Raw genomic sequence first — 27640 nt, forward strand, 5'->3', positions numbered from 1 at the left:
ATATTTCTGTAATACTGTATTTGAATTGCTGATTATACTTGTATCTGACTTAATAAAGATATTTTCCCATAAAATTGTGGACGTTATTGTCTACACAATTCCTGTCACTCAAGTTAGCCTAATATAAAATACCAACTTAGCTTATTTAAAAGTATTTGGAGCTATGATTGTATAGATACAGTAAAGCTGCTTATGTCAGATAATCCTTATATGAAGGACAATTCTATAAGAAGGCAAGCAAGGATACATGCCCCTTTGTGTGTTCAAGTGGAGAAAAAACTAGCACTAAGCGTCCTATGCAGTATTCTGTAAGGGAGCGCATAAGTGTGCAGTTACAAGAGGCCTATACACATGGACAAAGCGTGAGCAGGACATGGGCAGGGCTCTCATTTATCCCCTGGATTCTACATATGGCACCAAAAAATGTATGGTGAAAATTTGCATGCAAATTGAAGATGCATGTTACAAATTAATTAGCTAATGAACCATTATTTTAAAATAACTTGATGTTAACAATCAATTATTGCACTTAATTGGCAATTCTTTGAATTTGCATGCGCTTCTGCTCATACCCAAATACCCTAGCGTGTGACACTGGAACACCTATAAAGAGATGCTTACTTTACAGAATTGCTACTAGTATGACTGCCCCTTCAGACAGCTACTTTAATATTTGCTTTTTTTTGTATATATGCATTTACAGTGGAACCTTGGTTTACGAGCATAATTCGTTCCAGAAGCATGCTTGTAAACCAATTTACTCGTATATCAAAGCAAGTTTCCCCATAGGATGTAAGGAAAACTTGCTTGATTCGTTGTACCTCCTCCCCCCTTCCCGTGGCCACAGGTGCTGCTCTACGTTACCTCCCCCTGAGGCCACCGGCACTGCTCCACACTCCCCCTCCGCGATCCAGCATACCCCCCCCCCCCACAATCCAGCATACCCCTCCGCTCGTGTTGCCCCCCCCCCCCCCGCCACGGTCTAGCATCCCCCACTCACCCAAACACATTCGCTTACCCCCATCTGGCACCGGCACCAGCACCAATGCACAGGACATGCTGGTGCCTGAAGATCTTCCCTCTTCCTTGTGCTGGGCCTTGAGCATCTGTGCATGCTCAAGGCCTTCTAGTTCTCGCAGAGAGTGAGAACTAGTGGGTGGGTGAGTGGGGGATGCCAGATCACAGGGGGGGGGGCTCATAAATTGAGTCAAGCTCAGTTTCCGAGGCGCTGATTTTGAGAATGTTTTGCTCGTCTTGCAAAACATTTGCAAACTGGTACACTCGTAAACTGAGGTTTGACTGTACTTCATAAGCATTCTATTTATTAGGAATATGCATACAAACACCTACATGGGTATACTTATTCACAGGCACATTTTCTCCCTATACTTATACATGCATAAATCATACACATACGGCGCACACACCAAGGGATACAAATGCATAACACATGTATACATATATACAAGACAGTTCCATATGTTTGAATTCTGCCTTTTATTTTTATTTTACAGTCTCAACATGATAATGTCCCCTCTCAGACTTCTACCAGATTCTCCTGCCAGGGTTATGAAAGATCCTTCTCCTGGACTTCAAACAGAACTCCTTCCCAATCTTCTGATAAGCCTCCCTCTCAAAATTCTAACAGATCCTCCTTTCAGCCTTCTGACAGATCTCCTTCTCAAGTGTCTGACAAATGCCTTTCCCAAAATTCAGATATATTCCCTTCCAAAAATTCTGATAGACCATCCTTTCGATCTGACAGATCCACCTCCAGACAGACTGATAGTTCCTCCTTTCAATATTCTGATAAATTCCCCTCCCGACTTTCAGAGAATTCCTCTTTCCAAGCATCCAGTAGATCCCCCTTCCAACCTTCTGACAGGTGTCCCTCCTGGCCTATTCAACGATCCCTTTGCTGTACTCCGGACAGGCCCCCCTCCTGGACTTATGACAAATCCTTCTCACCGGCCTCCAATAAATCCTACTCCCAGGCTTCAGAAATGCCCACTACACTATACACTAAACAGCCCCTAACTAGACAAACAAACACCAGTGACAAAGATTTCTATCTGACGACAAGTAAAGCTTACGCGAAGGTAAGTGTCTGAGTGTGTGGGTCTTTGGTGTGTGCATGGCGATATTTAACTGTGTGCTAGTTATTGCTATCTGATGAGATATGTCTTGGGTAGCTGATCTATTTGGTTTTTTTACATCTCCATACTACTGCATTTTATGAATGCAATCTTGTTTAGAGTGCCTTGCAAAAGTTTTCACACCCTTATAAATTCTTTTCATTTTGCTGTCTAAAAAACTTCTAAGAGCATTAAAGAAAGAGATTGTTACCCAAGCCACACGAGAAAACAAGCAAGAAGAAAGGTGTATCAGCTCACCAGGGATATAGCAATGCACTCTGTAAGCTTGTCTTAAAGCCATAACTTTATTCACTTATTCAGTATACATATTCAATTGTCCTGGCTGTGGGGGCAGAACAGCTCATCTGCCTGAGATCATGTGATGCCATGCTTTAAGGAGGATGCTGATTTCAGCTTCTTGTGCCATATCTCCCCTTTGGGAGTCACAAAAATAGGACTCTCAAGTTCCTCAACAGATGTTATTGATAATGAAGGGGGCATGGGAGTGGGTGTGTGGGATTTGGTTTGGGGAGGTCAAGGGAGTATGGTTTGGCTAGGTCAGGGGGAGGGGGGGTGGAATACTAAATACTAAATATGGACAATGGTGGTTTGCTGTTATTTCTTTTGTACTTTCTGGCTATCATTAATAAAAACGTTGACACACAAAAGACACAAGAATATTTAAATACACATATGAATAGTGCAGCACTTCTTACAAATATACCCATATGCTTTCAAAAAAATCATTAATAGTCTTCATTGACCAGAAGTAAATCCTTGGGATGTATTTTATTTAATCAATAATCCCTTTTGGGTCACATCAACTTCTTCATTAGGTCACCAAAATCAGTAATACTGTAATTATTCAAACTCTTGACTTCTTGCAGAAGTATGTTTCAATCTGCACCACTGGATAGTGAAACATGAATTTATGTTGGGAAATATTGTCTCCTGTGATTCTCAGTTTCCACATGTCTTGAAGAAAAGATTTTTTTTCCCCTCAAAACTTTAGTCAAGAGTTTCAAAGGCTGTCCTAACTTTATGCAATGGGAGATAAATGGTTTGAATATAAGCTGGTAGTGGTACATTTGTTCCTGTGGGCCTCCAACTCCCACTCTTCCAATATTCCCTCTCTAAAAAAAAAAATCAGGAGGCTCAAGCCCTGCCACAACTGTAGGCCCCCGAGTCTGCCTTTGCTGATCCCTGGTGATCTAGGGGAAACACACAGGAGTGATGTTCACTTGCTCCTGCCCAGAGAATAGTTAAGCTCTAGAACGCATTGAGGTTGTGGTAAGAGTGGATAGCGTAGCTGGTTTTAAGAAAGGAAAAGTCCATTGTCTGTTATTGAGAAAGACATGGGGGAAGCTACAGCTTGTCCTGGATCGGTAGCTTGGAATGTTGCTACTCCTTGGGTTTTGGCCAGGTACTAGGGACCAGGATTGGCCACCGTGAGAACAGGCTACTGGGCTTGATGGACCATTGGTCTGACCCAGTAAGGCAACCCCCCGGCAGCGTGAGAGATGCCCACTCTCTTCCGCTGCCGAGCAACATATCCCCCAATACCCTCTCACCAGTGGGAGAGATGCCCGCTCTCTCCAGCCACCCAGCAACACCCCCACGGCAGTGGGAGAGATACCCACTCTCTCCCGTAGCCAAAGAACATCCCCGAACTCCCCCTCAGCAGCGGGAGAGATACCCACTCTTTCCCGCTGTCAAGCAACACACCCCAGCAGCAGGAGAGATGCCCACTCTCTCCCGCCACCAAGGAAAGCACCCCCTCAGCAGCAGGAGAGATGCCCACTCTCTCCGGTCACCAAACAACCCCCCCCCGCCCTCTCCCCCTTACCATACTTAGATGGCTGGCCGTAGGGATGCCTACTCCCTCTGGCCAGCTGGCCCACCTCTTCAAAATTGTGGGTCTTCCCCTCTCCATTGCATCCTATGGGAGGGGTCTTAAACAACCTGGGCCAATCAGAGCCTCAGGCCCCTCCCCGGTGCATCCCAGTGTGCACCCGGCACTGATCAGAAAGTAAGGCAACGACAGCTCAGACTTGTCGGTAAGTTTTGATTGCAAATGTGGCACAATGAGGTTAGAGAATCATTCAGCAACTATAGAGAATTGCTCGGAGTAATGATTTTAATATTAATGACCTTGTTGTACTACATTTGCATGGCAGTATCGAAGATTGCTAGAAAACTCAGAAGAGACCTCAGTAAGCTGTTTTGATAATCTGCCGATATAATACTTGCATGCTAAACCAGCTGGAACATTAAAGGCAGATTTTAGTTTTGACAATCTGCTCCTAAGTTGGGGTGCTCTGCTTGAGTGTGGCCAAGAGAAGCTGGGTTTGATTAGTAATGCTGCATCTCTGTAAATATATTTATGTATGCAGCTTATAGATGTAAATCCAATTCACATTTTTTGTCCACAGTTTGAGGTACTCTTAGGGTTACCATATTTGTAACCCTAAGATACATACTCCTGTCCCCACCCCACCCTGGCTCCGCCCTCACCCCAACCCTGGCTCAGCCCCCCCCCCCCAAAAGCTAGTTTGGCAGGGCCGGCTTACAAAGAATCTGGTGGTTCTTCGCCTTTTACCTGTTCGGCGCTGCAATTCTATTTTCTTCAGCTGCCAGCAGCTCAGTGACATGAGCCAGCTGTCGTCATCTTGCCCTGGAAGTCTCTCTGTAGCAACTTTCTGTTCCCGCAGAGGCAGGACCTGCAGAGAGGTGGCTTCCGAGGAAAGCTGTCATTGCTGAGCTGGCAGCCCAAAGAAAATAGAATTGCAGTGCTGAGAAGGTAAGGGTTCTTTCTAAGCCGTCCCTGCCAAACTCCACAATTAAAAAAAACCCAACCATCAGGACACTCAGACAATCCTTTAAAAAGGGGACATGTCTGGGTTTTCCCGGATTTTTAGTAACCCTAGAGACTCTAAGTGAGACACCCTAGCTGTACATTCCTAATACGGGTGAGCAACTGTTGGCCATGAATTTAAAGATTTAGTTGCATTACTCCAGCAAATGTTCATGGAATGGATAATATTAAGCAAAAGAAATAATTTACATTGTATATAATATACAGGTCACAGAATAGAATAAAAATTGACATTTGCATGTTTGTTAGTCCTAACCTATATGCATTTGTTCGCTGATGCCTAATTAAGTCCTCTAACAAGGAAGCTCCTGGGAAATAAGGGAGTTGGTCACCTTATTCCTAATATTGACAGATTCAGAGCTATGAATGGCTGATTGAAAATTGATCACACTAAATTAAACCAAACAAACAGGTTTTTCCCTTCACACAAAACAAATACGAACAAATATTTCTACTTTATTCCAGCCACTACTGTTAAAGGTTTAGTTTGTCTCTCTGCAGATTAGCAAAGTGTTTTTTTAAAAAAGAGTAAAAACCGACCTAAAGTCCTCTCGATCTTCTTTTCCATTGGCTCAACTCATAAAACCGCCTCTTGCAATTGGTGTTAAAATGGTCTTACTTTGTCTCTTCCCATTGGCCCGTCGACTTCTCACTCTCATTGGTTCATTCGGACGGACTGCCCTTTTTTTTGCGGGAGTTAGCTAAGTACAGTACTGGAATATTATTGGTAGAGTGACTCCGCCCAGGAAGTTTTTAAAAGCAAAACCAAAAAAAAGAAAAGAAAAAGTTTTTCGGCGGATAGAGCAATCTAACCCTACCTAGTATAAATATAGGATTTTTATTGGTTAAATGTTGAACCCTACATTATTTTTAATTATAATATTTTAAAACTAGAGGGGAGCAGGCTCTAGAAACAAAGAGGACAGGCTGCTGCTTTTGCACCATGACGGTGAGTGAGGGACACCGTCCGCAGTGTGGAGGAGGAGGCGGCGGGGAAGGGAGCGCTCTCTTTTGCTCGTACTCTTGGTGTGTCAGCTGTTAAACGGACGCGGTTGCTGCGAGGTTGGCTTTCAAAACTGTTCTTCTTACGGCATTTTGGGAACTTCTGCGCGTGGCTGCGAGATGGGCGGCTACGGGTGTGCTCGCGCTTGGATCCGTACAGCGCTGCGTATTTTTTTTGCCGGGGAGAATCTGTCTTGACTGTAGCCGGCCCTGATCCCTTGCCTTTCTTTGCCCTTGCAATTGCAAAGTGGTGCCCGCTTGATTTTAACGGAAGAGGGGTTGTTTAGGCATTTCGTCTCGCCTGTTTTGGTCTGGGATCTGCAGCTTTAGAATTTGGGACTCGAGTGTCTGGTTAAGGGAAAGCAAAAAAAATAGGATTGTGGGGGTGAGGGGGTTGTTGAAATTTGGTTAAAAACGTTGCGTTCTCTCTTTCTTACCATACACTGAGCGTAAGACGCTTTTTATATGTATTTAAGCCGCATACTAGTGCGGGGGTTGCAAACACTTTTTGCCTTCTAACACTGACCGCATCATATGTTCTGGGTTGGGTTGGGGGGGGGGAATTGTAACAGGAAATGAAGCGTATGGTGGAAGTGATGGTCTCACTTCACTTATTTGCTGATGTTATGCGTGCTTCGTGTATTGAATATCAGAGAATTCCGGTGTGCTCTGCCTGGGGCAGGAGAGATTCAGCTTTCACAGCTTATTTTTTTTTCTTTAGTTTTGGAGTTATGACCCCCGACAGTATACTTTAAAAAAATGGGGTGAGGTGTAGCGTGCACCCTACCCCTGGCGTTGTTGGCTGAAACTGAGTTTTGGGGAGGGGGAGCGATGCTGCTGTAAACAATTGTGTAGCGTCTAGGGGGCAGCGAGGATGTCCAAGCGTTCTCAATCATTTCGAGCCTCGCGTGCGTGTGTGTGTAGTTCCAGCCTGCCGCTCCCCCTCTTAATGTCAGTAGGACGGAGATGGCGAAAAGATTGGCTAGAGTGGTTAGATCCCCGCCTCTGGTCGCTGTGCGCTCCGACCAATAGGAAGCAGCTCGTTGGAGCTGGGGGGTGGGGTCTGGGAAGGGTGCGAGCTGGGTGGGCGGGGAGTCCGCGTGCTGCCCGGGTCGGAGGGGTGCGCGTGCGGGGAGGCTCATGGAGCTCGGCGGGAGAGCGGTGGTGGCTGGAGAGGTGCGACCCGGGGCTAGAGGGGAGATATAGTGATCACTCTTGGGAGAAGTGGGCGGAGAAGAAGAGGAGCTGTCTTAGCGCCGGGAGCTACTTTTTCCTCTCTGTATAGCGCTTCCCGGCTCCTTTCCTTCCTTCTGCCGGGCCCAGGCTGGATAACTTTGTAGTGGTGGTGGTTGTGGGGAGATCCTTATCTGCGCAGGTTTTCTTTCCTGTCTGGAAGAATGTCAGAGGCGAGTTCGTGTGGGTAGTGTGAACTCCCTCCACCCTGTTTTGGGAGTACAGTACTGTAATTGACTTAACAAACTTGTTAGCTGGTGTTTTACATGCACAGGCGCACTTACCCCTCACTTTGATCAAAGCTATCTAATCCTGATCTTTAGCACTCCCTGGGGAGTCTCTCGGAATATCACCTCCCCTCCCCTCCACCCTTGCTCCCAGCACTGCCGGTGCTTTCTATTACTGAGCCTTCATGATTGTGTATATTTTTCTTCCACAGCCTGATCTTTTGAATTTCAAGAAAGGATGGATGTCCTTGCTGGATGAGCAGCGAGAGGTAAGACCGGTTTATTTCTGCCGTTTTGTGCAATTTCATAGGCTCAAACGGGAGAACATTTATTAATGCTCTCCGTGTAAGTAATATGATTCTTCATTGCCAGCGTTTGTTTTTCTTAGGGCACTGGTTTTTAAATTGCAGATTGGTTCTTTTCTAGTACCTCGTGAGAACCCATCTTACAATAAACAAAGTTGCACGTATGCTGCAAGAACTTCCAGATCCATTGATTTCCATAGAAAATACAACAGCTTGTGAACTCTGAGGATCCCACTTTGGATCAGTCCCTATTTTAATTATTGTAAACTTTTTACAGTATATATACCTTGTAAATCACTTTAGTAAATTTCATGTTAAGCAGTATATCAAATTAATAAATCAAAATCTAAGGAATGCTTTTTTTCAGGCTAAAATGAATCTGTGGTGCAACTGCATTTTGAGTATGAAGAGCAACAAAAGGATAAAAAGGTTAAACAAGTTAGGGTTTTTCAACTTAGAGATAATTCATGTAAAAAAATAACACAGTATTGGGTGATTTCACTAATTTAAATTTGTGAATTCAATTCTCAAATGTAGATACTAATAAAATAATTCCCCCCTCCCCTGAAAAAGGATCCCAACATGGTCCATGTTTCAGCAGTCAGTGCTTTCCTGAGGAGTCCCAAAATGATGTAAAATTTTATAACTCTTCATGCACCGAAACAGTCAACAATAAATATCCTAAATCCTCCAAATATTCTGGTTTGTGTATAGCTTTGAATATTTTACGGCCTCAGCCCCATCACTCCACCACTAATATAAATTTATAGGGTGAAGAATTATGTGGACTTTAATCTTCAGCCATAAATTCATACTCAATTTCATCCTCTCAGTTAATATTTAATTATGTTTCATAAATATATGTTAGTTTCTTTCAATAATAGTGCTTAAAACTTTACAGCCACCTATCTTAACAGTTGACATGACCTGGGCGAAGTAGACCCAACATGTTTCACACACTGTGCTTTGTCAAGGGTCCCCTGTGGCCGGTACTGTCATCCGACTTACAGGTGTCCAACACATTTGAGTGATATCCACTGTCCATCTCAATGTGTTGGACTTGATTTTGTGAAGATTGGACTCCTCAGGAAGGTATTGACTGCTTAAACTCAGACCAGTTATGTTGGTTTCTTTTTTGGGAGAGGGGATTATTTTGTCAAATACATTTGAGAATTTGATTTCCTTTTTTTAATTTATGTGAATTCATTTTGATATTGTGGTATTCTTTCCACTTAATTTGTGACTCCTGGACTTCTGTTGTAGGCCTTGTCTTCTCCTTAAAGTTAATGTGGTACAGGTCAATAGAGGATGAATAGATACCATTTTAAAATGAAACTGATAATAGATTTAAAACAAAAAATGGTTAAAGTTTAGTGTCTAGATTTAGACAACACTTATATAAGTTTCTCGGGGATAGGTCTGTTTGTTTATTAGCCAGGCACTTATGGGTATCATTATACCCTTTGGGAATAAGTAATAAGGACATGGTTATGTCCAGATGACATATCCTCTCCCTGCCCCCCAATGAGATGCTGGTTTCGATTTGATCTGATTTTATATACATTTCCATACATGCAGGTTTGATCCAGAATGGTGGTTCTCACCATTTTTAAAGGAGGAGACTTGAATTAATTGGGCTTTTTATGAATGATTTTATAAACAGAAATAAGTCTCACTGGAATGTAGGATTGGGATGGTGCAAATTTCAGGCAATGAAAGATTCTGCTCCATGAGTTGCATTGCTCATCTGATGCCTTCTTAAACTCAAAACTAAAGTACAAAATGTCAGTCTTAATTGTACTTGGAGGAATGTTACATTTTAGTACTGTTAACACCTTTACCTGACAAAACAAGAATTATTCAGAGACATTGGAATGTGTGGATTTTCAAGATATTGGTCCCTTAACATTTAGAAGGTCTATGTATTGCTACAACATCTTTAAATGATTCTTGCCATGGCCAAATAAGGTATTGCAGCCATAAGTCGTGTTGCTTAGCTGATTTTCACATTTCATTAGGTATGGCTATGCACAGTGATATGTCCCATAATGCTACAGAAGTAGTAATTAGTAGTAATAATCAGGGCTGTGGAGTTGGAGTCGGAGGAAATTTTGGGTACCTGGAGTCGGAGTCAGAAGTACAAAAAACTGAGGAGTCGGAGTCGGAACATTTATCTACCAACTCCATTTTTGAACTTGGCATACCAATCACGAGCGATTCTTTCAGCTATAGCACCCACTATATACACAGCACAAATGTTGCGAGCAGCTTCTGCGGCCTTAGAACCTTGATTAAAAGCAAAAAGAAGGTGGTGTTGAAAATGCTCATTTCTCTCAACTTGACATTCCAATTTAATGATCTGAAAATTAACCAGTGCTGTGGAGTCGGAGTCGAGGAGTCGGAGGAAATTTCGGGTACCTGGAGTCGGAGTCGGAGTCTGAAGTACAAAATACTGAGGAGTTGGAGTCGGAACATTTATCTACCGACTCCACAGCCCTGGTAATAATTTAAGGTTTGGGCTTACTGTCTAATTTTGTGTGCAGGATACCTAGGATGCAGTTTTCAGGGAATGTTGGCAGTTTATTTGATGACAAAAGTATGGACTCTCGTCTCTTTTTTTTTCCCTCTGCAGTGGAAGAAGCGCTGGTTTGTGCTGACAGACTCAAGCTTGCGGTATTATAGAGACTCCAATGCTGAGGAGGTAAGAGGTTCTGGTGGGGATTATTTCTAGTGACCATGTGGTCCTGAATGCTATATAGAAACCAGTCCCTACCACAAGATCTTACTAGTCCAGGCAATTTGGTGCAGTGCATTAAGTGTGGTGACGAGAAAAATGCTTGAGTACCAATAAATTCATGTAAACTGTTCAGAGCTCCCTTAGGAGTACAGTATAGAAAACTGAATAAATTAGTCAGTGCACTTGAGTGCAGGAGCTGATCAATGCTCTCTGCTAGTATACTATTTTTTATTTTGTGCATTTGATATACTGTCTGTCTTTTGGCATCAAGGTGGTTTATAAAGAAAAGGCGAAAACTATTAAAATGTAAATACATAAATGGAGAGAGAGAGTGTGATAACAAAGGTAGAAATCCTGTAAACAGCAAAGACTGAGACGGGGGGAGGGAATGTGATTGATTGTAATCTAGTGTTTCTAGTGCTTCCATTGATCTAAGTCTCATTTCTCAAACAGGTTAAATGAAAAAGGCAAGAGTAAGAGTTGCTGCATCTAGTGCCAAACCCTGCCAACTCTCCAAAGATCAGACTGAAACTAGACATTTTGCCTTTACCTGGTTCCTACTGTTTGAGCGTCTAGTTCCAGTCTGATCTTTGGAGAGAGGGTATAAGTGAATGAATTTGTCCCATGAAAACCTTAAGGACTGTGACGATTTAGGACATGTGTATCAAACACAAGGCCCATGGGGTGAATCCGGCCCGCCTGGCCATTTTATGCAGCCCGCAGTGATTGTGCACCCGACACTGCACTCTCCAGGAAATTCCTTGAGTCCCGACTCCCCCACCTACCACCTCCCCGTTGCTGAAATTTAAAATCTTTGGGCAGCCAATGCAAAGCCAGCCTCCCTCTGTTGGCCTGCTCCAGAAGTGTTCTTTCTTCAGCACTTCCTGTTCCTGCATAGGCAGAATGCTGCAGAAAGAATACTTCTGGGGCAGGCCAATGGCAGGAGGCTGGCTTTGCATCAGCTGCTCGAAGATGTTAAATTTTAGCGGCGGGGTGGTAGTAGAATGGGAGTCGGGAACTGGGGACTGTTGTAACGTAGGATCCAGATGAGAGGGGAGGGATGGGGTTGGGAATGAGGGAAGGACATGCATAGGCTGCAAGGGGAGGGGAGTTGGGAAAGCAAGAAGGACACATGCATGGGGATGGGGGAGGCGAGTTGGGAAGAGTGCATGGGCTGAGGGGTTAAGAAGGGAGGGAAAGAGAGATGCTGCCGGTGGGTGAGGGAAGAGAAAAACAAAATACTTGGACATAGGTGTGTGGAGTGGGAGGGAAAGAGAGATGGTATGCATGGGGAAGAGGGAGAATTGCTGTACATGATAGTGGTGGTGGAGAGGAGAGATGACTCAAAGAAGGAAGAGATGTCAGATTCTGGAGAAGGGTGATGGAAGGAGGGAAGAATGGGAAGGAGAGAGAGATCCCCAGACCATGGAAGGTAAGGAGGGGAGAGAGATGCCAGACCGCAGAAAGGAGAGAGATGTTAGAGGGAAGAGGGAAGGTGGAGGGATAGATGCCAGACCATGGGAGAGGAGAGAGATTCCAGGCTATAGGAAGGAGATGAGAAAGATGCCAGACCATATGAAGGGGGGGAAACAGAGTTGTCTGACCATGGGAAAGAGATGAGATGGTGCACAGCAATGGATATGGCAGGGAAGAGATAAGAAAAAAATGCTTCTTATGGATAGATGGGAATAGGGGAGAAGAAAGAGGGAGGAGATGGTAGACATGGATATGGGAAGGGAAGACATTGGAAAGTAGATAGATTTTGAGAAGAAAGCAGAAAAATGGAAGAACGTTGAATGTTAAAAGTTAATGCTACAGATGGATGTATGGCAGAAAGTGAAGGAGAGAAAAACAGCAAATGGATAAGGTGGCCTTGGATGCACAGACAGAAGGAAGTGCAGTCAGAGACTGAGAAAAGATGGTTTGAAAAATAAAATCACCAGACAACAAAGATAGGGGAAATTTATTTTATTTTCAGTTTAGTGATTGAATTGTCAGTTTTGAGAATTTACATCTGCTGTCCTTTTTGCACTGGTCAGGAAGAAATGCATTTGTTTCTATTTCTCTGGTTGTACTGTATGCAGAGTCTTGCATTTTAGGGTTTCGTTTGTATATATTAGTATTTTAGTTTGTGGTCCTATATTTTCATAGGGATTATCTGTGTTCTGCTAGAAATGAATGTTGAGAAGCATACAGTGTGCTTTGTGTAATTTAATTTTGTGGTTAACCATTATGTGTTAATAAGATTATATTGTGTGTATATATGAAAAATGAATGAAAACATTGTATTACAATTAGTACAATTATGGGGGAGGGTCTGGGGTGGAGCTTTCATCCTCCCCCAAACAAAAAAGCTTTCTGCTGCCTATGCCTAGAATGACTAGTTGAATAACGTTGGGATTAAGTATGGTAACATCTGTGAGGTGAAAATAACCAGGTGAATTGCTGCAATGGTGTCCCAGGGTGAGGAAGGTGCTATGCTTCTACTAAGATAAGTATCTTAATAAAAACTGTGGCCCGCGACTTAGCCTATGTTTTAGATTTCGGCCCCTTATGTGATTGAGTTTGACACCCCTGATTTAGGGGATTAGAACCAAGACACAAAGAAAGACCAATAAAAAGGACAAGAAAAGTGAATGTGATAAAATTTGAGTCATGCTGTGATAGGAGGCCATCGCTGTTAAGTATACTCCTGGGGGGAATTCTATGCTACTGCACAATGCAGAATTTGCACAGAATTCCCCACCTTTGAACTGTCAGAATTCTGCCTTTTCACACACAATTCTGTGTAATCTGCTATTAGAGCATCTGTGCCTTGCTGGGTTGCCTTTCTGGCTGCCTGCCTTCCTCCCTGCAAACACCACTCCAGTGCGGCAAGAAGAGGAAATACTGCCTTCTCTGCCATCCTAGGCCAGACACATCCTTTGAGTCACATGGACTTCTGTATAGCATATGGCTTAAAGAAACCACCAGGGTCCAAGGAGGCAGAGAAGGTAAAAACAGCCCAGTGTGCAGCTCGGAAGCTTCTATTGCTGTGCTGGAAAATATGCAGGGAGGGAGGCAGAAGGAGAAGCACCTGGGAAAAAGACTACCAAATTGCCCACCGCGAGTGTCGTATTCCAGTGCACAAGCAGGTACTAGTTCAGGAAATCTACAACAGACCAATGCAGTTGATCCCCTGCCACCAGGGGAGAAAGGGAAGGGATTTTACTCAAGGTACTTTTTTGTGCCCAAGAAAACGGGAGAGATCTTGTCCCATCTTAGATCTAAAGGCCCTGAATAAATTCCTGGTCAAAGAAAATCTCAGATTTCAAATAAGAAAACACTATTATCAGTACCATGCCCTTCCTTTTGGCCTTGTGTCAACTCCAGGATATTTACCAAATGTCTAGCGTTTCTACACAGGCTGTGTGTTCTTATCTGGATCATAGCTGGTCATATGAACATACGAATAGCCATGCTGGGTCAGACAAATGGTCCATCTAGCCCAGTATCTTGTTTCCACAATGACCAATCTGGGTCACAAAAATACCTGGCAGAAAACTAAGAAGTAACAAAAATCCATGCTACCTATCCCGGGGCAATCAGTGGTTTCCCCATGTCTGTTTCAATAGCAGACTAGACTTTTATGCCAAACCATTTTTTAAACCCAGCTACACTAACTGCTGTTACCACATCTTCTTGCAGTGAGATCCATTCCAGAACTGAGCTAATGACCTATTTGTTTTAAGGGTATTTCCATGTAACTTTGTGTGTTCCCTAGTCCTCCTAATTTTTGAAAGAATAAAAAAAGGTCACTTTTATCCATTCTACACCACTCGGGATTTTGTATATCTCCCCTCAACTGTCTTTTTCCAAACTGAAGAGCCCTAAACTCTTTAGCCTTTCCCCATTCGAGAGGAGTTCATGTCCTTTATCATTTTAGTTGCTCTTCTAATTCCACTGTATCTTTTTTTGAGATAACGGTGACCAAAAATGAATGCGATATTCTGGATAAGATCACACCATGGAGCAAAACAGACCACTGTTGAGAGAAGCCCAGTGGTCTCGGGCAACGGGGAACCTTGTGGATATCAGTCTCTTCTCTGGTGGATGATTCAATCCAGTTTGACCCAGGGGCTTCCATTCCAAATTCCACTGCCTTGTAAGGTGTTAATGACTGATTCATCCAACTTGGAATGGGGAGCACATATAGATGGTCTTCACACCCAGGGGAAATGATCAACTCGGGAAATGAATCTCCAAATCAACCTCCTAGAGCTAAGGGCTATCTGAGATAGGGAATGTTTTTATTGTGGATTAGGAGTTGGTCACTGGACAGAAAACAGAGTAGGGTCATTCTTTAGTGCCTCTTCAGACTAGTGCTGCCCAATTCAGGAAAAAAAATTTCGATTCAATTCAGCCTATTGAATCGATTTATCTGCCCAATTGGGTGGTTTTTTCCAAACATCTTGGTGGGTTTATTTTATAGCCTCTTTGCCCTCTCCTATCCACACTGGTCCTGTGGTGTAAACAAAATAAGCAAACAAAAAATAATTTTCCTCTCTCAGTTAAATCCTAGCTCACGTTCGCGGTCCAACACCAGCTCTGGAAGAATACACATTTCAAATCTGACATATTGTGATCATAAAACAGAAAATAAAATTATTTTTCCTACCTTTTCTTGTCTGGTTATTTTTCAAATCATATTGGTCCCATATTGGTCTGGTTGTCTTCTGATCAGGCTCTCCTTCTTTCTCCGTGCTAACCATCCATCTTCCATCTCTGTCCTCCCCTTCTGTTTCCCTTTCCACCCCCCGGAGGTCTGGCATCTTTCTTTTTTTTCATCTCCATCCCCCGCAGCTGCAGCGATGGACCCCACCATCCCCAGATCCACCATCTCTCCTTTTCTAAACTACCCTTTCATCCAGCATCTCTCTTCTGTATCCCTGTCCCTATTTTCCTCCATTACTGTCCCCGTTCTTATGCTCCCTCCATGCCCAGCATCTTATCTCTCCCCATAACCTTCTTCTTTCTCTCTTGTATCCCCTTTCCCAGGTACAGGCTTTCTCCTATCTCTCCTGCCATCCTGCACCCTGCCCACCTACTTTAGAGCAGTATCTGTCCCTCTTGTACCCTTCCCCTTGTGGTCTTGCATTTCTTCTCCCTCTCTCCTTTAGTCCAGCACCTCTCCTTTGCTTTCCTCCCCCTCTTTTGTTTGGTCTCTCTCTTCCCTTCACCCCAGGTCTGGCTCTCTCTCTTACTCCTTCCTCCTCTTTCCTCTGCACAGGCCTGCCTCCCCACTGCGAAGGAACTCTTCCTCCTCTTCCCTCTGCACAAGCCTGCCCCCCCTGCCGTGAAGGCACTCTTTGGCCTGCTCCCCTCTGCAAAGACCTGCCCTCTGCGTCCACTCCGGTTCAGCCTCCCTCAGCACCGGTTTCGTCCCCGTCTCCTCTTTCATCCAAGCGGCTAAGGGTCTCTTGGGATGGTAATTTTTTGTATGAGGAGCAATTTTTGCTTGATGAGGACCTGGACCCCTTGGTGGACCTCTAGGATCCTCTTGGTGGGATGGATGCCACTGGCGGAGTTTTTTCTGCAGGTTTCCTCAGTGTTGTGCTTTGAGGAAGATGCAAAGGAGCCCCCTCGTGTCATAGACCCACCTCCTTTGTGGGATCCGCTTAGCCTCCCGCTCTTTTCCTATGCATCAGGATATCATACTTGCGCAGTGGAAGGCGCCAGAGTTGCCCTTTCATTTTGTGTGCTCTATGGCTTACCTGTATCCCATCCTGGAGGGAGATAGGGATACCTTGAAGTTGTTGGTGGTGGATGTGGTGGTTTCGGCCATTGCAAAGCGATATACGGTACTAGTTGAGGGCAGCTCGGCTTTGAGGGACTCGAAGAAGCGTAGGCTGGAGTCTGTTCTTAAGCAAAATTTTGATGTTGCTGCTCTAGTGGTCCAAGCAATAATGTGTGGTGGTCTGGTGGCTCGGGCTTGTTTTTGGTGGGCCGAGCGTGTACTTGACCATGAGTCTGGTGACTGGTCCTTAGTGGAAGAGAAAGTAGCCAAAATTGAGATGGGTGCTTCTTATTAGAGAATGACACGGTGACTGTTACCCGCGGGTAACCCGCCAAAACGGTGAGGGGGGGAAAAAGTGCTCACTGCAGGTATGGGGACAAGGCCATCCACTGCCCCGTGGAGCGGTGAATGGCCTTGTCCCCGCAGTTAAGGGAGGGAACACGCGGTCACCAATTGTGCATGGCCCCTCCCTTCTTCCTACCTACCCGAATCTATCTATCTTCCTCCCTCCCCTTTACCTTCTCGGCGCGTATTGAGTAACTTCTTCAAAAAGCCATCGGAGCCTGCAAGCAATAGTGTGCGTGTGTGGGTGGAAGCTTCTCCTCTGATGCAACTTCCGTGTGGACAGGGCGGGGACAGTGGTGACGGGGCGGGGACAGAGACAAATTTTTTCCCTGCATCATTCTCCACTTCTTATCTCTCAGATGCCATGTATGATCTGTAGTGGGCGTCGGCCAAGTCAGTGGTTCTCAGGGTGGCTGCTCGTCTCCTTGTGGCTCTGGTGTTGGTCGGCGAATGCAGCATTTAAGGCAGGGATGTCCAATGTCGGTCCTCGAGGGCCGCAATCCAGTCGGGTTTTCAGGATTTCCCCAATGAATATGCATGAGATCTATTAGCATACAATGCAGTGCATGCAAATAGACCTCATGTATATTCATTGGGGAAATCCTGAAAATCCGACTGGACTGCGGCCCTCGAGGACCGACATTGGACACCCCTGATTTAAGGCTAAGCTGATGAAATTTCTCTTTTGGGGGTCTTTCTTGTTTGGCAAGGATTTGAACAAGTTGGTTCAGACCTGAACGGACTCTAAGGTGCCCCATCTTCCTGAAGACCGTGCCTGCCCACATGTGCGGGATGGCATTGGTTGGGGGTGTTTGCGTGATTTTTGCAGATACCGCCTTTGTTGAGGGGAAGCTTCCTTTTCTGCTGCTGGGGCTCCCCAGGGCCGTTTCTTTCGGCGCATGCAGTCCTTTCGGGGGACCCATGAGTGGGGGGGGGGGGGCTTCAAAGGCAGCTCAATCTCAAAGCTGTAGTTCCAGTTCTTCCTCAGGACTGTTGCACCAGCTGGTATTCTATTTACTTCATGGTGCCCAACAAAGAGGGGACTTTACTGCCCATCTTGGATCTGAAGGGGGTCAGCAGGGCTCTCCGAATTCCATCTTTTCACATGGAGACCTTGAGATCTGTCATTCTGGTGGTTCAGCCGGGGAATTCCTGACCTCTCTCGATCTGACGGAGGCTTACTTGCATGTTCCAATTCACGCTTCCCATCAGCAGTTCCTTCCCTTTGCGATCTTGGGATGGCACTACCACTTTTGTGCTCTTCCTTTTGATCTGGCTACGGCTTTGCGGACATTCACCAAGATTATAGTGGTTGTGGCAGTGGCCTTGCACAAAGAGGACATTCTGGTTCACCCCCATCTAGACAACTGGTTGATCTGAGCAGAGTCCTTTCAGGAGAGCTCCCGAGTTACGGGTCGTGTTGTGGAGTTCCTTCAGTCACTCGGATGGGTAGTCAACCTGTCCAAAAGCCGGTTGGCTCCATCTCAGCGCCTGGAGTACCTTGGGGTTCTTTTTGACACCAGCTTGAGGAAGGTCTTCCTGCTGGAGGCCCGAGTGGTCAAGTTGCAGTCACAGATTCACCGGTGTTCTCGGGCACAGGGTTTTCTCCAGGTTTTAGGTTCAGCGGCAGATTCCCTAGACGTGTGCCGTGGCATTGTCCAAGACAACCTGAACAGATTTTTCCGTCAACAACATCTAGAACGCTAGCAACGCCAGTCGGATGGCTCTGGTCTCCAGAACATTGATCGACCAAGACACCTCCTTCAGAGACCAGCCGCCCTGAGCCAAGCGACCGAGTCACTGAGCTCCCCAGCCGAGGAGACTGGCGTCTGTGAGAAGCACAGTTCACTGAAGCTGACCAGACTTGCTCCCCGCAGCAAATTGGAAGAATGGAGCCATCATCGGAAACTGAAATGAACAAACTCCCAAAGAGAAACGGGAGAGTCCATATCATGCAACTGGGGCGACCACTGCTGTAGCAGAGTATACTGAAGCTTTTTGAGGGTGGCCAAATTGTTTCAGCCTCCGGTGTGGCCTTCGGTTCCGGCTTGGGATCTCAATCTGGTCCTGTCCGTGCTTGTGTGTCCTCCCTTTGAGTCCCTGGGTTCCTGCTCGTTGAAGGACCTTACTCTCAAGGTGGTCTTCCTGGTGGCCATTACTTCTGCGAGACATGTTTCTGAGCTGCAGGCTTTCTCTTGTAGGCCTCCCTTCCTGAAGTTTCTAGGGAGCAGGTTGTGCTGCGGCCTGTTCCTTCTTTTCTACTGAATGTGGTCTTGCCTTTTTATGTCAACCAGTCTGTGGTAGCTGGGAGTGCTTGTTAAAGCAGAGGCAGTTGCGCAAGTTGGATGTTTGTCAGGTTCTTTGCTCTTATGTTCAGCAGACCCAGGAGTTCTGGAAGTCAAATCATCTTTTTGACCTCTTAGTGGGTCCTCGTAAGGGGGATGGTGCTTCCAAGGCTATCATTGCATGCTGGATCAAAGAGTCTATCGCTTATGCATACCTTCTTCAGAAGAAACCTGTTCTGGATTTTCTCAAGGCTCATTCCACTCGAAGTCAGGTAGATTCTTGTCTGAGTCTTCTCTGGTGCCTCCAGTGGATATTTGTAAGGCCACTGTTTGGTCTTCTCTGCATTCCTTTGTGCGACACTACCATGTGGATGTCTAGGTGCATCGGGACATGGTGTTCGGTGAGCATGTTTTGGAGGCGGCCCTATGGGGGTCCCACCCATGATGGGTACTCTTTGGTACGTCCCATCAGTGAACTGTACTGGTCTGGAGAGGTGCTAAAGAAGGAGAAATTAGGTTCTTACCTGCTAATTTTCTTTCTTTTAGACTCTTCAGACCGATACAGTCCCCACCCTGTCTGTCCATCTGTTTTTTCTTTTTGCGGGATTCGCATGGAGTGTGGTTTGTTTTTTTTGGGTTTTTTTTCTGCGAGTTCTAGTATTTTTTCTAGAGTCGGGGAAATTAAAGTACAGCAGCTTTAGCTCAGCTGGCGAGCTGTGGGGACGTTTGCTGAAGGGGCTTTTTCTATGCAATTTCCAACAGAAGTTATTGCTCCTGTTTGGAGTTTTGTTACTGTTATACTTAGCACTTCTTAGTTCTGCTTTGCTATTCAGCAGACTGATTATATTAGGAGGAAGCACAGCTACTTGTATTATAGCCAAAAGGTTTTGTCTCAGTCTCCACATGCTGGTCATAAGAACATAAGAAGTTGCCTCTGCTTGGTCAGACCAGAGGTCCATCATGCCCAGCAGTCCGCACCCGCGGCGGCCCATCAGGCCTATGACCTGTATGATGATCTTTGTCTGAACCTGTAAATCCCCCTTGGTCTCTATCTATACTCTTTCTATATCCCATCTCTACCTCTATCTGTATCCCTCAATCCCCCTATCTTTCAGGAATTTATCCAATCCTTCTTTAAAACCCCGTAGTGTACTCTGTCCTATCACAACCTCCGGCAGCGCGTTCCAGGTGTTCACCACCCTCTGAGTGAAAAAGAACTTCCTAGCATTGGTTCTAAACCTGTCCCCTTTCAGCTTCTCCGAGTGCCCCCTTGTGCTTGTGGTCCCCAATAGTCTGAAGAATCTGTCCCTGTCTACCTTCTCGATGCCTTTCATGATCTTGAAAGTCACTATCATGTCTCCTCTGAGTCTCCGTTTTTCCAGGGAGAAGAGCCCCAGCCTTTCTAACCTGTCTGCGTATGAAAGGTTTTCCATACCTTTTATCATTTTCGTCGCTCTTCTCTGGACCCTCTCAAGCATCGCCATGTCCTTCTTGAGGTACGGTGACCAAAACTGGACACAGTACTCCAGGTGCGGGCGCACCATCGCCCGATACAGCAGCATGATGACTTCCTTTGTCCTGGTTGTGATACCCTTCTTAATAATACCCAACATTCTGTTTGCTTTCTTTGAGGCTGCTGCACATTGCGCCGTTGATTTCATTGTTGTATCCACCAGCACACCCAAGTCCTTATCAAGGTTGCTTTCCCCTAGCACCGATCCCCCCCCCATTTTGTAGTTGAACATCTGGTTCTTTTTCCCTATATGCATGACCTTGCATTTCTCTATATTAAATCGCATTTGCCATTTATTTGCCCACTCTTCCAGTTTGTTTAGGTCCCTTTGTAAGTCTTCGCATTCCTCCGCGGTTCTAATCCTGCTGCAGAGTTTGGTGTCATCCGCAAATTTTATAACTTCACTCGTCATCCCTGTTTCCAGGTCGTTTATAAATACATTGAACAGCAGCGGTCCGAACACCGCTCGTGACCTTCTGCCAGTCCGAGTATTGGCCCTTCACCCCAACCCTTTGTTTTCTGCCTGCCAACCAGTGTTTAATCCATCTGTATACGTCCCCTTCCACCCCATGGTTCCACAGCTTCCTAAGTAGTCGCTCATGGGGTACCTTGTCAAAGGCTTTTTGGAAGTCGAGGTAAATGATGTCTATGGTTTCCCCTTTGTCCATCTGGCTGTTTATTCCTTCAAAGAAGTGCAGTAAGTTTGTTTGGCATGACCTTCCCTTGCAGAAGCCATGTTGGCTCGCTTTCAGTTGTCCATTTGTTTCTATGTGCTCACAGATGCTGTCCTTTATCAGTGCCTCCATCATCTTGCCCGGAACTGAAGTCAAGCTTACCGGCCTGTAGTTCCCGGGGTCACCCCTTGATCCCTTTTTAAAAATAGGTATGACGTTAGCTATTTTCCAATCCTCCGGGATCTCCCCAGTTTACAAGGATAAGTCACAAATTTGTTGGAGTGTTTCCGCTATTTCGTTTCTTAGCTCTTTTAGAACCCTTGGGTGGATTCCGTCCGAGCCCAGTGATTTGTCACTTTTCAGTCTATCTATCTGTTGGAGAACATCCTCATGGCTTATCTCTATATGTGCCAGTTTTTCTTCTCGATCTCCACTTCTGATCTCTTCGGGTTCTGGTACATAGGATGTGTCCTCGCTTGTGAAGACCGACGAGAAGAATTTGTTCAACCTGTCAGCTACCTCTTTTTCCTCCTTTACCACTCCCTTTCTGTCTCCATCATCCAATGGTCCTACTTCCTCCCTCGCAGGCTGCTTCCCTTTAACGTATCTGAAGAACGTTTTGAAGTTTCTTGCTTCCCCAGCTAGCCTCTCTTCGTATTCTCTTTTTGCTTTCCTAACCACTCGGTGACGGTTTTTCTGGTGTTTTTATGTTCCTTCTGGTTTTCCTCGGTTTGGTCCTTTTTCCATTTTTGGAACGATTGCTTCTTGTCACCTATCGCCTTCTTCACTTCATTTGTTATCCATACCGGGTCTTTTTTGTTCGTTTTTTTTTTTTTTTTGGGGGGGGGGGGATGTACAGGTTTTGTGCTTCTTGCACCGAGTCCTTGAATAGGGACCAGGCTCTCTCTACAGTCTCCATCCATTTTGAGCTGTTTTTGATTTTCTTTCTCACCATTGCTCTCATAGCATCGTAGTTCCCTTTCTTGAAGTTGAGCGTCGTTGCTGTGGTTCTCTTCACTTTGGATGTTCCTACTTCTAATTTGTACCGGATCATGTTGTGGTCGCTGTTTCCTAGTGGTCCTCCTACCACCACTTCCTTTGCAGGTCCCCCTAGCCCGTTGAGGATTAGGTCGAGAGTGGCATCCCTTCACGTTGATTCCTTGACAAGTTGTTCCATGAAGCAGTCTCTCACAGCCTCCAGGAATTCTGTTTCCCTTGCACAGTTTGAGTTTCCAATGCTCCAGTCTATCCCGGGGTAGTTGAAATCCCCCATCACCATCGCACTTCCGCTTTTGCATTCCCGCCTCAATTCTGCTTCCAGCTCTTTGTCGTTCACTTCCGTTTGTCCAGAAGGGCGATAGTACAGTCCCAATTTTATGTCGGCTCCATTTCCTCCTGGTAATTTAACCCATAATGATTCCAGTCCTTCCGCCCTTGCTGCCGTATCCATTCTGGTCGAATGAATGGTGTCCTTTATGTACAGTGCTATTCCTCCACCCTTCATGGTGAGCTATTACCTATAAGTGAACTGTTTTGGTCTGGAGAGTCTATAAAAGAGAGAAAATTAGCAGGTAAAAACCTAATTTCTTTTGTATTTCTTTATTTTTTATTACAACAGATAAAACTAGGCATACACACAAATGTGAAAAATAAATTATTACAATAAAAGAAAATAAACTTTTCAGTTTCAAGCCCACATCATTGGGACTGTAACATCACCCGAAAGATCACATATGTAAAAATAAAATTAAATTATAACCTCTAACAAGCAGGCAGCATATCTATTTTCCTTTCTTTGTCACTTATCAACCTCTGCAATAATCTCAGGCAATTTGTCTAATTTAGGTTTATCTAATTTCTTGTTCTCTGTGTGTACATAGGGTATTCTGTCTGTTCTGGTTGTTGATTTTGGTATTTAGTTCTTTATATGGTGAGGTTCTCCATTGATAACCTCACCTTTGATAACTATCCTTGTGGGAAGATTTTTGAAGGAACTGTACCTTTTGTGAGTTTTGTTACATAATTAACTGTTTAGCTGCACAATGCCTTTTATATGATAGGTTACACAAGTATTTTCTGTCTCCATCTGCTGGTGGGGAGTAGAATTCATTCATTTTGACTGGTTTGGCAAGATTCAATGCAATAAACTAGCGGTAAGACCAATTTTTACCTTTTTATTAAAGCAATTGGTGATAATTCTATAGCTGAGTACCTCCATTTAGGTACCCCAAAGCTTTGTGGAAAGGTTCTGTTTTCTAGAAGAGTAGCAAAACCTGGGATAGGTGTGCCTAACAGTTAAATTCCAGGATTTATAGCCCACTTAGTCCCCTAAAATTCTGATGTGGTAACAGTAGGAAGAACAAAACTATGAAGGGAAAGTGATTGGGACTTGTATACTGCCTTTTTGTAGTTTTACAATCACATTCAAAGCAGTTTACATTCAGGTACTTCAAGCATTTTCCCTATCTGTCCCAATGGGATCACAATCTGTTTAATGTACCTGGGGCAGTGGAGGATTAAGTGACTTGTCCAGGGTCATAGGGAGCAATGCAGGGTTTGAACCCACAACCTCAGGGTGCTGAAACTGTAGCTCTAACCCACAGGTGTCAGTCAGTCCTCGAGGGCCACAATCTAGTTGGGTTTTCAGAATTTCCCCAATGAATATGCATGAGATCTATTAGCATACAATGAAAGCAGTGAATGCAAATAGATCTCATACATATTCATTAGGAAATCCTGAAAATCCAACTGGATTGCGGCCCTCGAGGACCGACTTTGACACCCCTGCCCCTGCACCACAATACAACTCAAGTAAACAACAAAACCTAAAAGCTGAAGAACATGAGAAATCCAGGGATTAATAACAAGAACTGAATAAATCAATTCCAATTTTAATAAGTTTCTCAAACTTTAACCCCCTCCTATACAAAGCCTCGCTAGTGCTTTTAGCGCCGGCCGTGGTGGTAACAGCTCGGACGCTCATAAGAATTCTATGAGCTTTGGAGCTGTTACTTCAGCGACTGGCACTAAACGCTAGCTCATATTTGTAAAGGAGGGGGTAAAGAAGGAATCTTTTTTACAAATAAACATTTTTAACTGAACTGCAAAAAGAATAAGAATTAACAATTCAAAGATCTAGGTGCATGCACTTAGGCCAGCTGTGGAGCTGGCATGAGTGCCTAAACTTGGCAGCAATGCACATAACTTATTGTAGGTAGAAGACATGTAGCAGATCAAGCATCGGGAAGTATGCAATTTATTAATAAAAGACCTGACACGGCCAAGTTTCGCCCTCTAGGCATGGCCCCAAGCTCAGGGAACATGAGACGAGGTTCATCTGGGGGCGGAGAGGAAGAGAGGCACCGACGCCGGAAGTGACATTCGGTATATGTCATGTGTCCTTCAGTCTCTGGCGGCACACAGTTTGTGATTCACTGCCTTACAGCAGTGTTCTTCAACCGCCGGTCCGTGGACCAGTGTCAGTCCACAGAACTTTTCTGCCGCTCCACAGGGCCGGTACTTCCATCGGGCCCAAGACAGCGTTCTTCAGCCGCCGGTCCACAGTGCGATCAATGCAGCGTCTTCGGGCCGGCTCCCTGAATGCTGCAGTGCACAAAGCCGTGTGAAAAGGCTCCTACCCGTGTCCTGCGCCTGAACCGGAAGCCTTTTCTCTGACGTTGCAATGCCAAGAGGAAAGGCTTCCATATGAGGCACGGGACGTGCGCTGCCCACAGCTTTGTGCAGTGCAGCACTCAGGGGGCCAGCCTGAAGACGCCGCATTGATCGCACTGTGGACTGGCCCAAAGATAACACTGGGGGGCAGGCCAGAAGGCAAGGCATATGTATGGAGAGACAACGGTAGGGGAAATGCTTTAATTTTTTTATTTAGTGATTGATTTGTCTGTTCAGGAAGAAATGCATTTGCTTTTCCTCTGGTGTTGTGCTGCTTGCAGAGTCTTGCATCTTAGGATTTGTTTGTGAATATTAGTACTTTTAGTTTTTGGTCTTGCATTTGCATGGGGTTATCTGTTTTCTGGTAGGAATGAATGTTGAAAAGCATACAGTGTGCTCTGTGTATTTTAATTTTGTGGTTAACCATTATGTGTTGTTAATACGATTACATTGTATGTGTGTATATATGAAAAATTGGGTGGAGATGGGCACGACTTAGCCCAGTGTTCTTCAACTGCCAGTCCGCGGACCGGTGCCGGTCCACAAAATAATTATTTTAATTTAGCCGGTCCATAGGTGTCAAAAGGTTGAAGAACACTGCCTTACAGTATGTGCTTAACTTACAGAATACAGTAAGCAGGAGCCCTGCCCGTGTGTACTCCATCTCCCATGCAAATGCATGCTATGCAGGTTAGGTGCATATTAACAAAATAGTGTTTAGGTGGCATATTGGCATCTTTTGTGAGTGATGTGCTAGCATTCTATTTATGATTTATTTATATATACCACTTATATCCTGAGTGGTTTTACATTTCCCTATCTGTCCTGGTGGGCTCAAACTCTAGTGTACCTGGGGCAATGGGGGGATTAAGTGACTTGCCCAAGGTCACAAGGAGCAGCGAGGGATTTGAACCCACAACCTCGGGGTGCTGAGGCTGTAACTCTAACAACTGCGCCACATACTGCCACATCTCCTAATTTACACATCTTAAGTTAGGGCTTAGTTCAAAGAGTTCTACTTTCTGTTCATCTGTGAATTAAGTGGATGTACAATCCAGTAGTAAAAAAGTCAGGACAAAAATAGCAATACATAATTGGCAAAATTACAGCCTAAAGAAACAAAAACCCTACTCTTCAAAAAATACATAAAACCAATATAACCAACCAGACATACCCCAAACTCCTCCTACAATACTACCTACTTCTTAGCAAATTAGAAAATGTTCAAACTATTCCTTAAGAACTTCTGATTACCTTAACAATATGTACTTCTTAATATTATAACAATTCTTATGTAATCCGCCTTGAACCGCAAGGTAAAGGCGGAATAGAAATTACATAATGTAATGTAATGGAGGCCTTTAGAGCATTCTGATTGGCTAGCTGAAGTTTTGGAAAATACAGGCATCTGTACACCAACATCAACCTATGTCCGATGCAAGCCGGGTGGAAGTGCACAATCCAGCTCTGTGCTTCGTAACAGTGTGGTACAGTTGTGACTTGATTAGCTGTCTGACACTTTTGAGAAGCTCACACTGAAAGTAGAATAGATACAAAAACTATAGTGTTTAACGTGTCTTTGTCCGTATATGGACTGCCTTTTTGTCTTTGAAAGAAAAGCTAGAGGGGCCCTTAAGAGTGCCAAAATCTGAAAACAAAATGAAATACTTGTGCCAGCCCTCTTTCAGAGCTGCCGGGCTGTTCTGCAGGGAATTGAATTGACTACATTATGCTATAGGTTGGGTTTGCCCGTAAAGGGATAATTACCCTTAAATATCATGAGTTTTGCCAGGTTCCACATGACTGACCTTTTTTGGCAGTTTGCAAACAGTCTGCTGATGGGGCTGGAGTTTGTGCTGGCTTAGATTTGCTTGGGTTGGGGGTGGTTTTTATGCCTTCTCTCAATTTTTTTTACTCACAGGTAAAGTGTGCAGGGGAAAGGCTTCGGAGGCAGGAGTGTTCATTTTTGGGCATGTTTTAGCGAGGCACACAGTGATCTTCTATCCAGTCATGTTGGTTCTTTCTCATCACGGTTTCCTCTAAATGTTTTGGGAAAAAATAGCTTTTTGAAGGTCACGCCTTCTTTCTTATCTTAGTTAAAACTTCTCTCCCCCTTCCCCCACATTTGAAAACTTTCCTACTCCATTTGCATACATTATTTTTATTTTGTTTTCAATACAGAACAAGAAATTATTTTTCTGTGGTGGTATTGGTTTTAAAATACAGTATAAAATAAGTCCTACATGTTTGTATATAATCAGCTCCAAGCAGGTCAGCACAGTTGGACTGAAAGCCCTTGTCATGTCTGTAAATTATTGCCCTATCCAAGCATGCAAAACCTTTTTTATGGGTGAGGGAGGAGGAGGGATGTTCAGATGGCTTTCAAAGCTGATTTAATTAGCATGAGCAGCATATAAAAGGAAGTCTTACCATTATTGGGTAGCTGAAGGGAAAAGGTTGGGGGAGGAATTTAAAGGAACATTGTCCCTTTTTCCATATGTGGAATTTTAGGCTTGTTATAATGATCTTTAGTGTGTATGTGCTTTGTTATTTTTTGTGTGTAAACTGCCTCTTCTGCAGTACAAAATGTAAGCTTCTATGACTAAGCAAGGAGGAAGAGGATAGAGGCCTATGGATATTGCAGAAATAAGGAAACTTGACTACCTCAGATCTCCAGCACTCTCAACAAGCATAAATAGTGCCCCCCAAATTATATTTGGAGAGCCAACATGATAACTTGGAACCAGGATTGTATTAGAGCTGGGTTTGGTTTCCAAGCAGGGTTTCTCAGCCTGGCTAAGGCAGGAGTACTGTAAGGGTAGCCATCTGGAGAGGCGGGGTGGATGTAGTATCTGCAATCC

General features: G+C 44.6%; 1 protein-coding gene across 1 annotated transcript in view; it reads left to right on the forward strand.

Moving 5' to 3' along the window:
* Positions 1–27640, forward strand: part of TRIOBP (TRIO and F-actin binding protein) — a 287725-nt gene that overhangs the window by 161284 nt on the left and 98801 nt on the right. Inside the window, exons 14-16 of the mRNA XM_033929925.1 lie at positions 1515–2099; positions 7685–7741; positions 10410–10478. Coding sequence (XP_033785816.1) covers positions 1515–2099; positions 7685–7741; positions 10410–10478 — 711 coding nt within the window. The remainder of the gene's footprint in view (positions 1–1514; positions 2100–7684; positions 7742–10409; positions 10479–27640) is intronic.

This window comes from Geotrypetes seraphini, chromosome 2 (assembly GCF_902459505.1).
Source record: "Geotrypetes seraphini chromosome 2, aGeoSer1.1, whole genome shotgun sequence".
NCBI classification, from domain to species: Eukaryota; Metazoa; Chordata; class Amphibia; order Gymnophiona; family Dermophiidae; genus Geotrypetes; species Geotrypetes seraphini.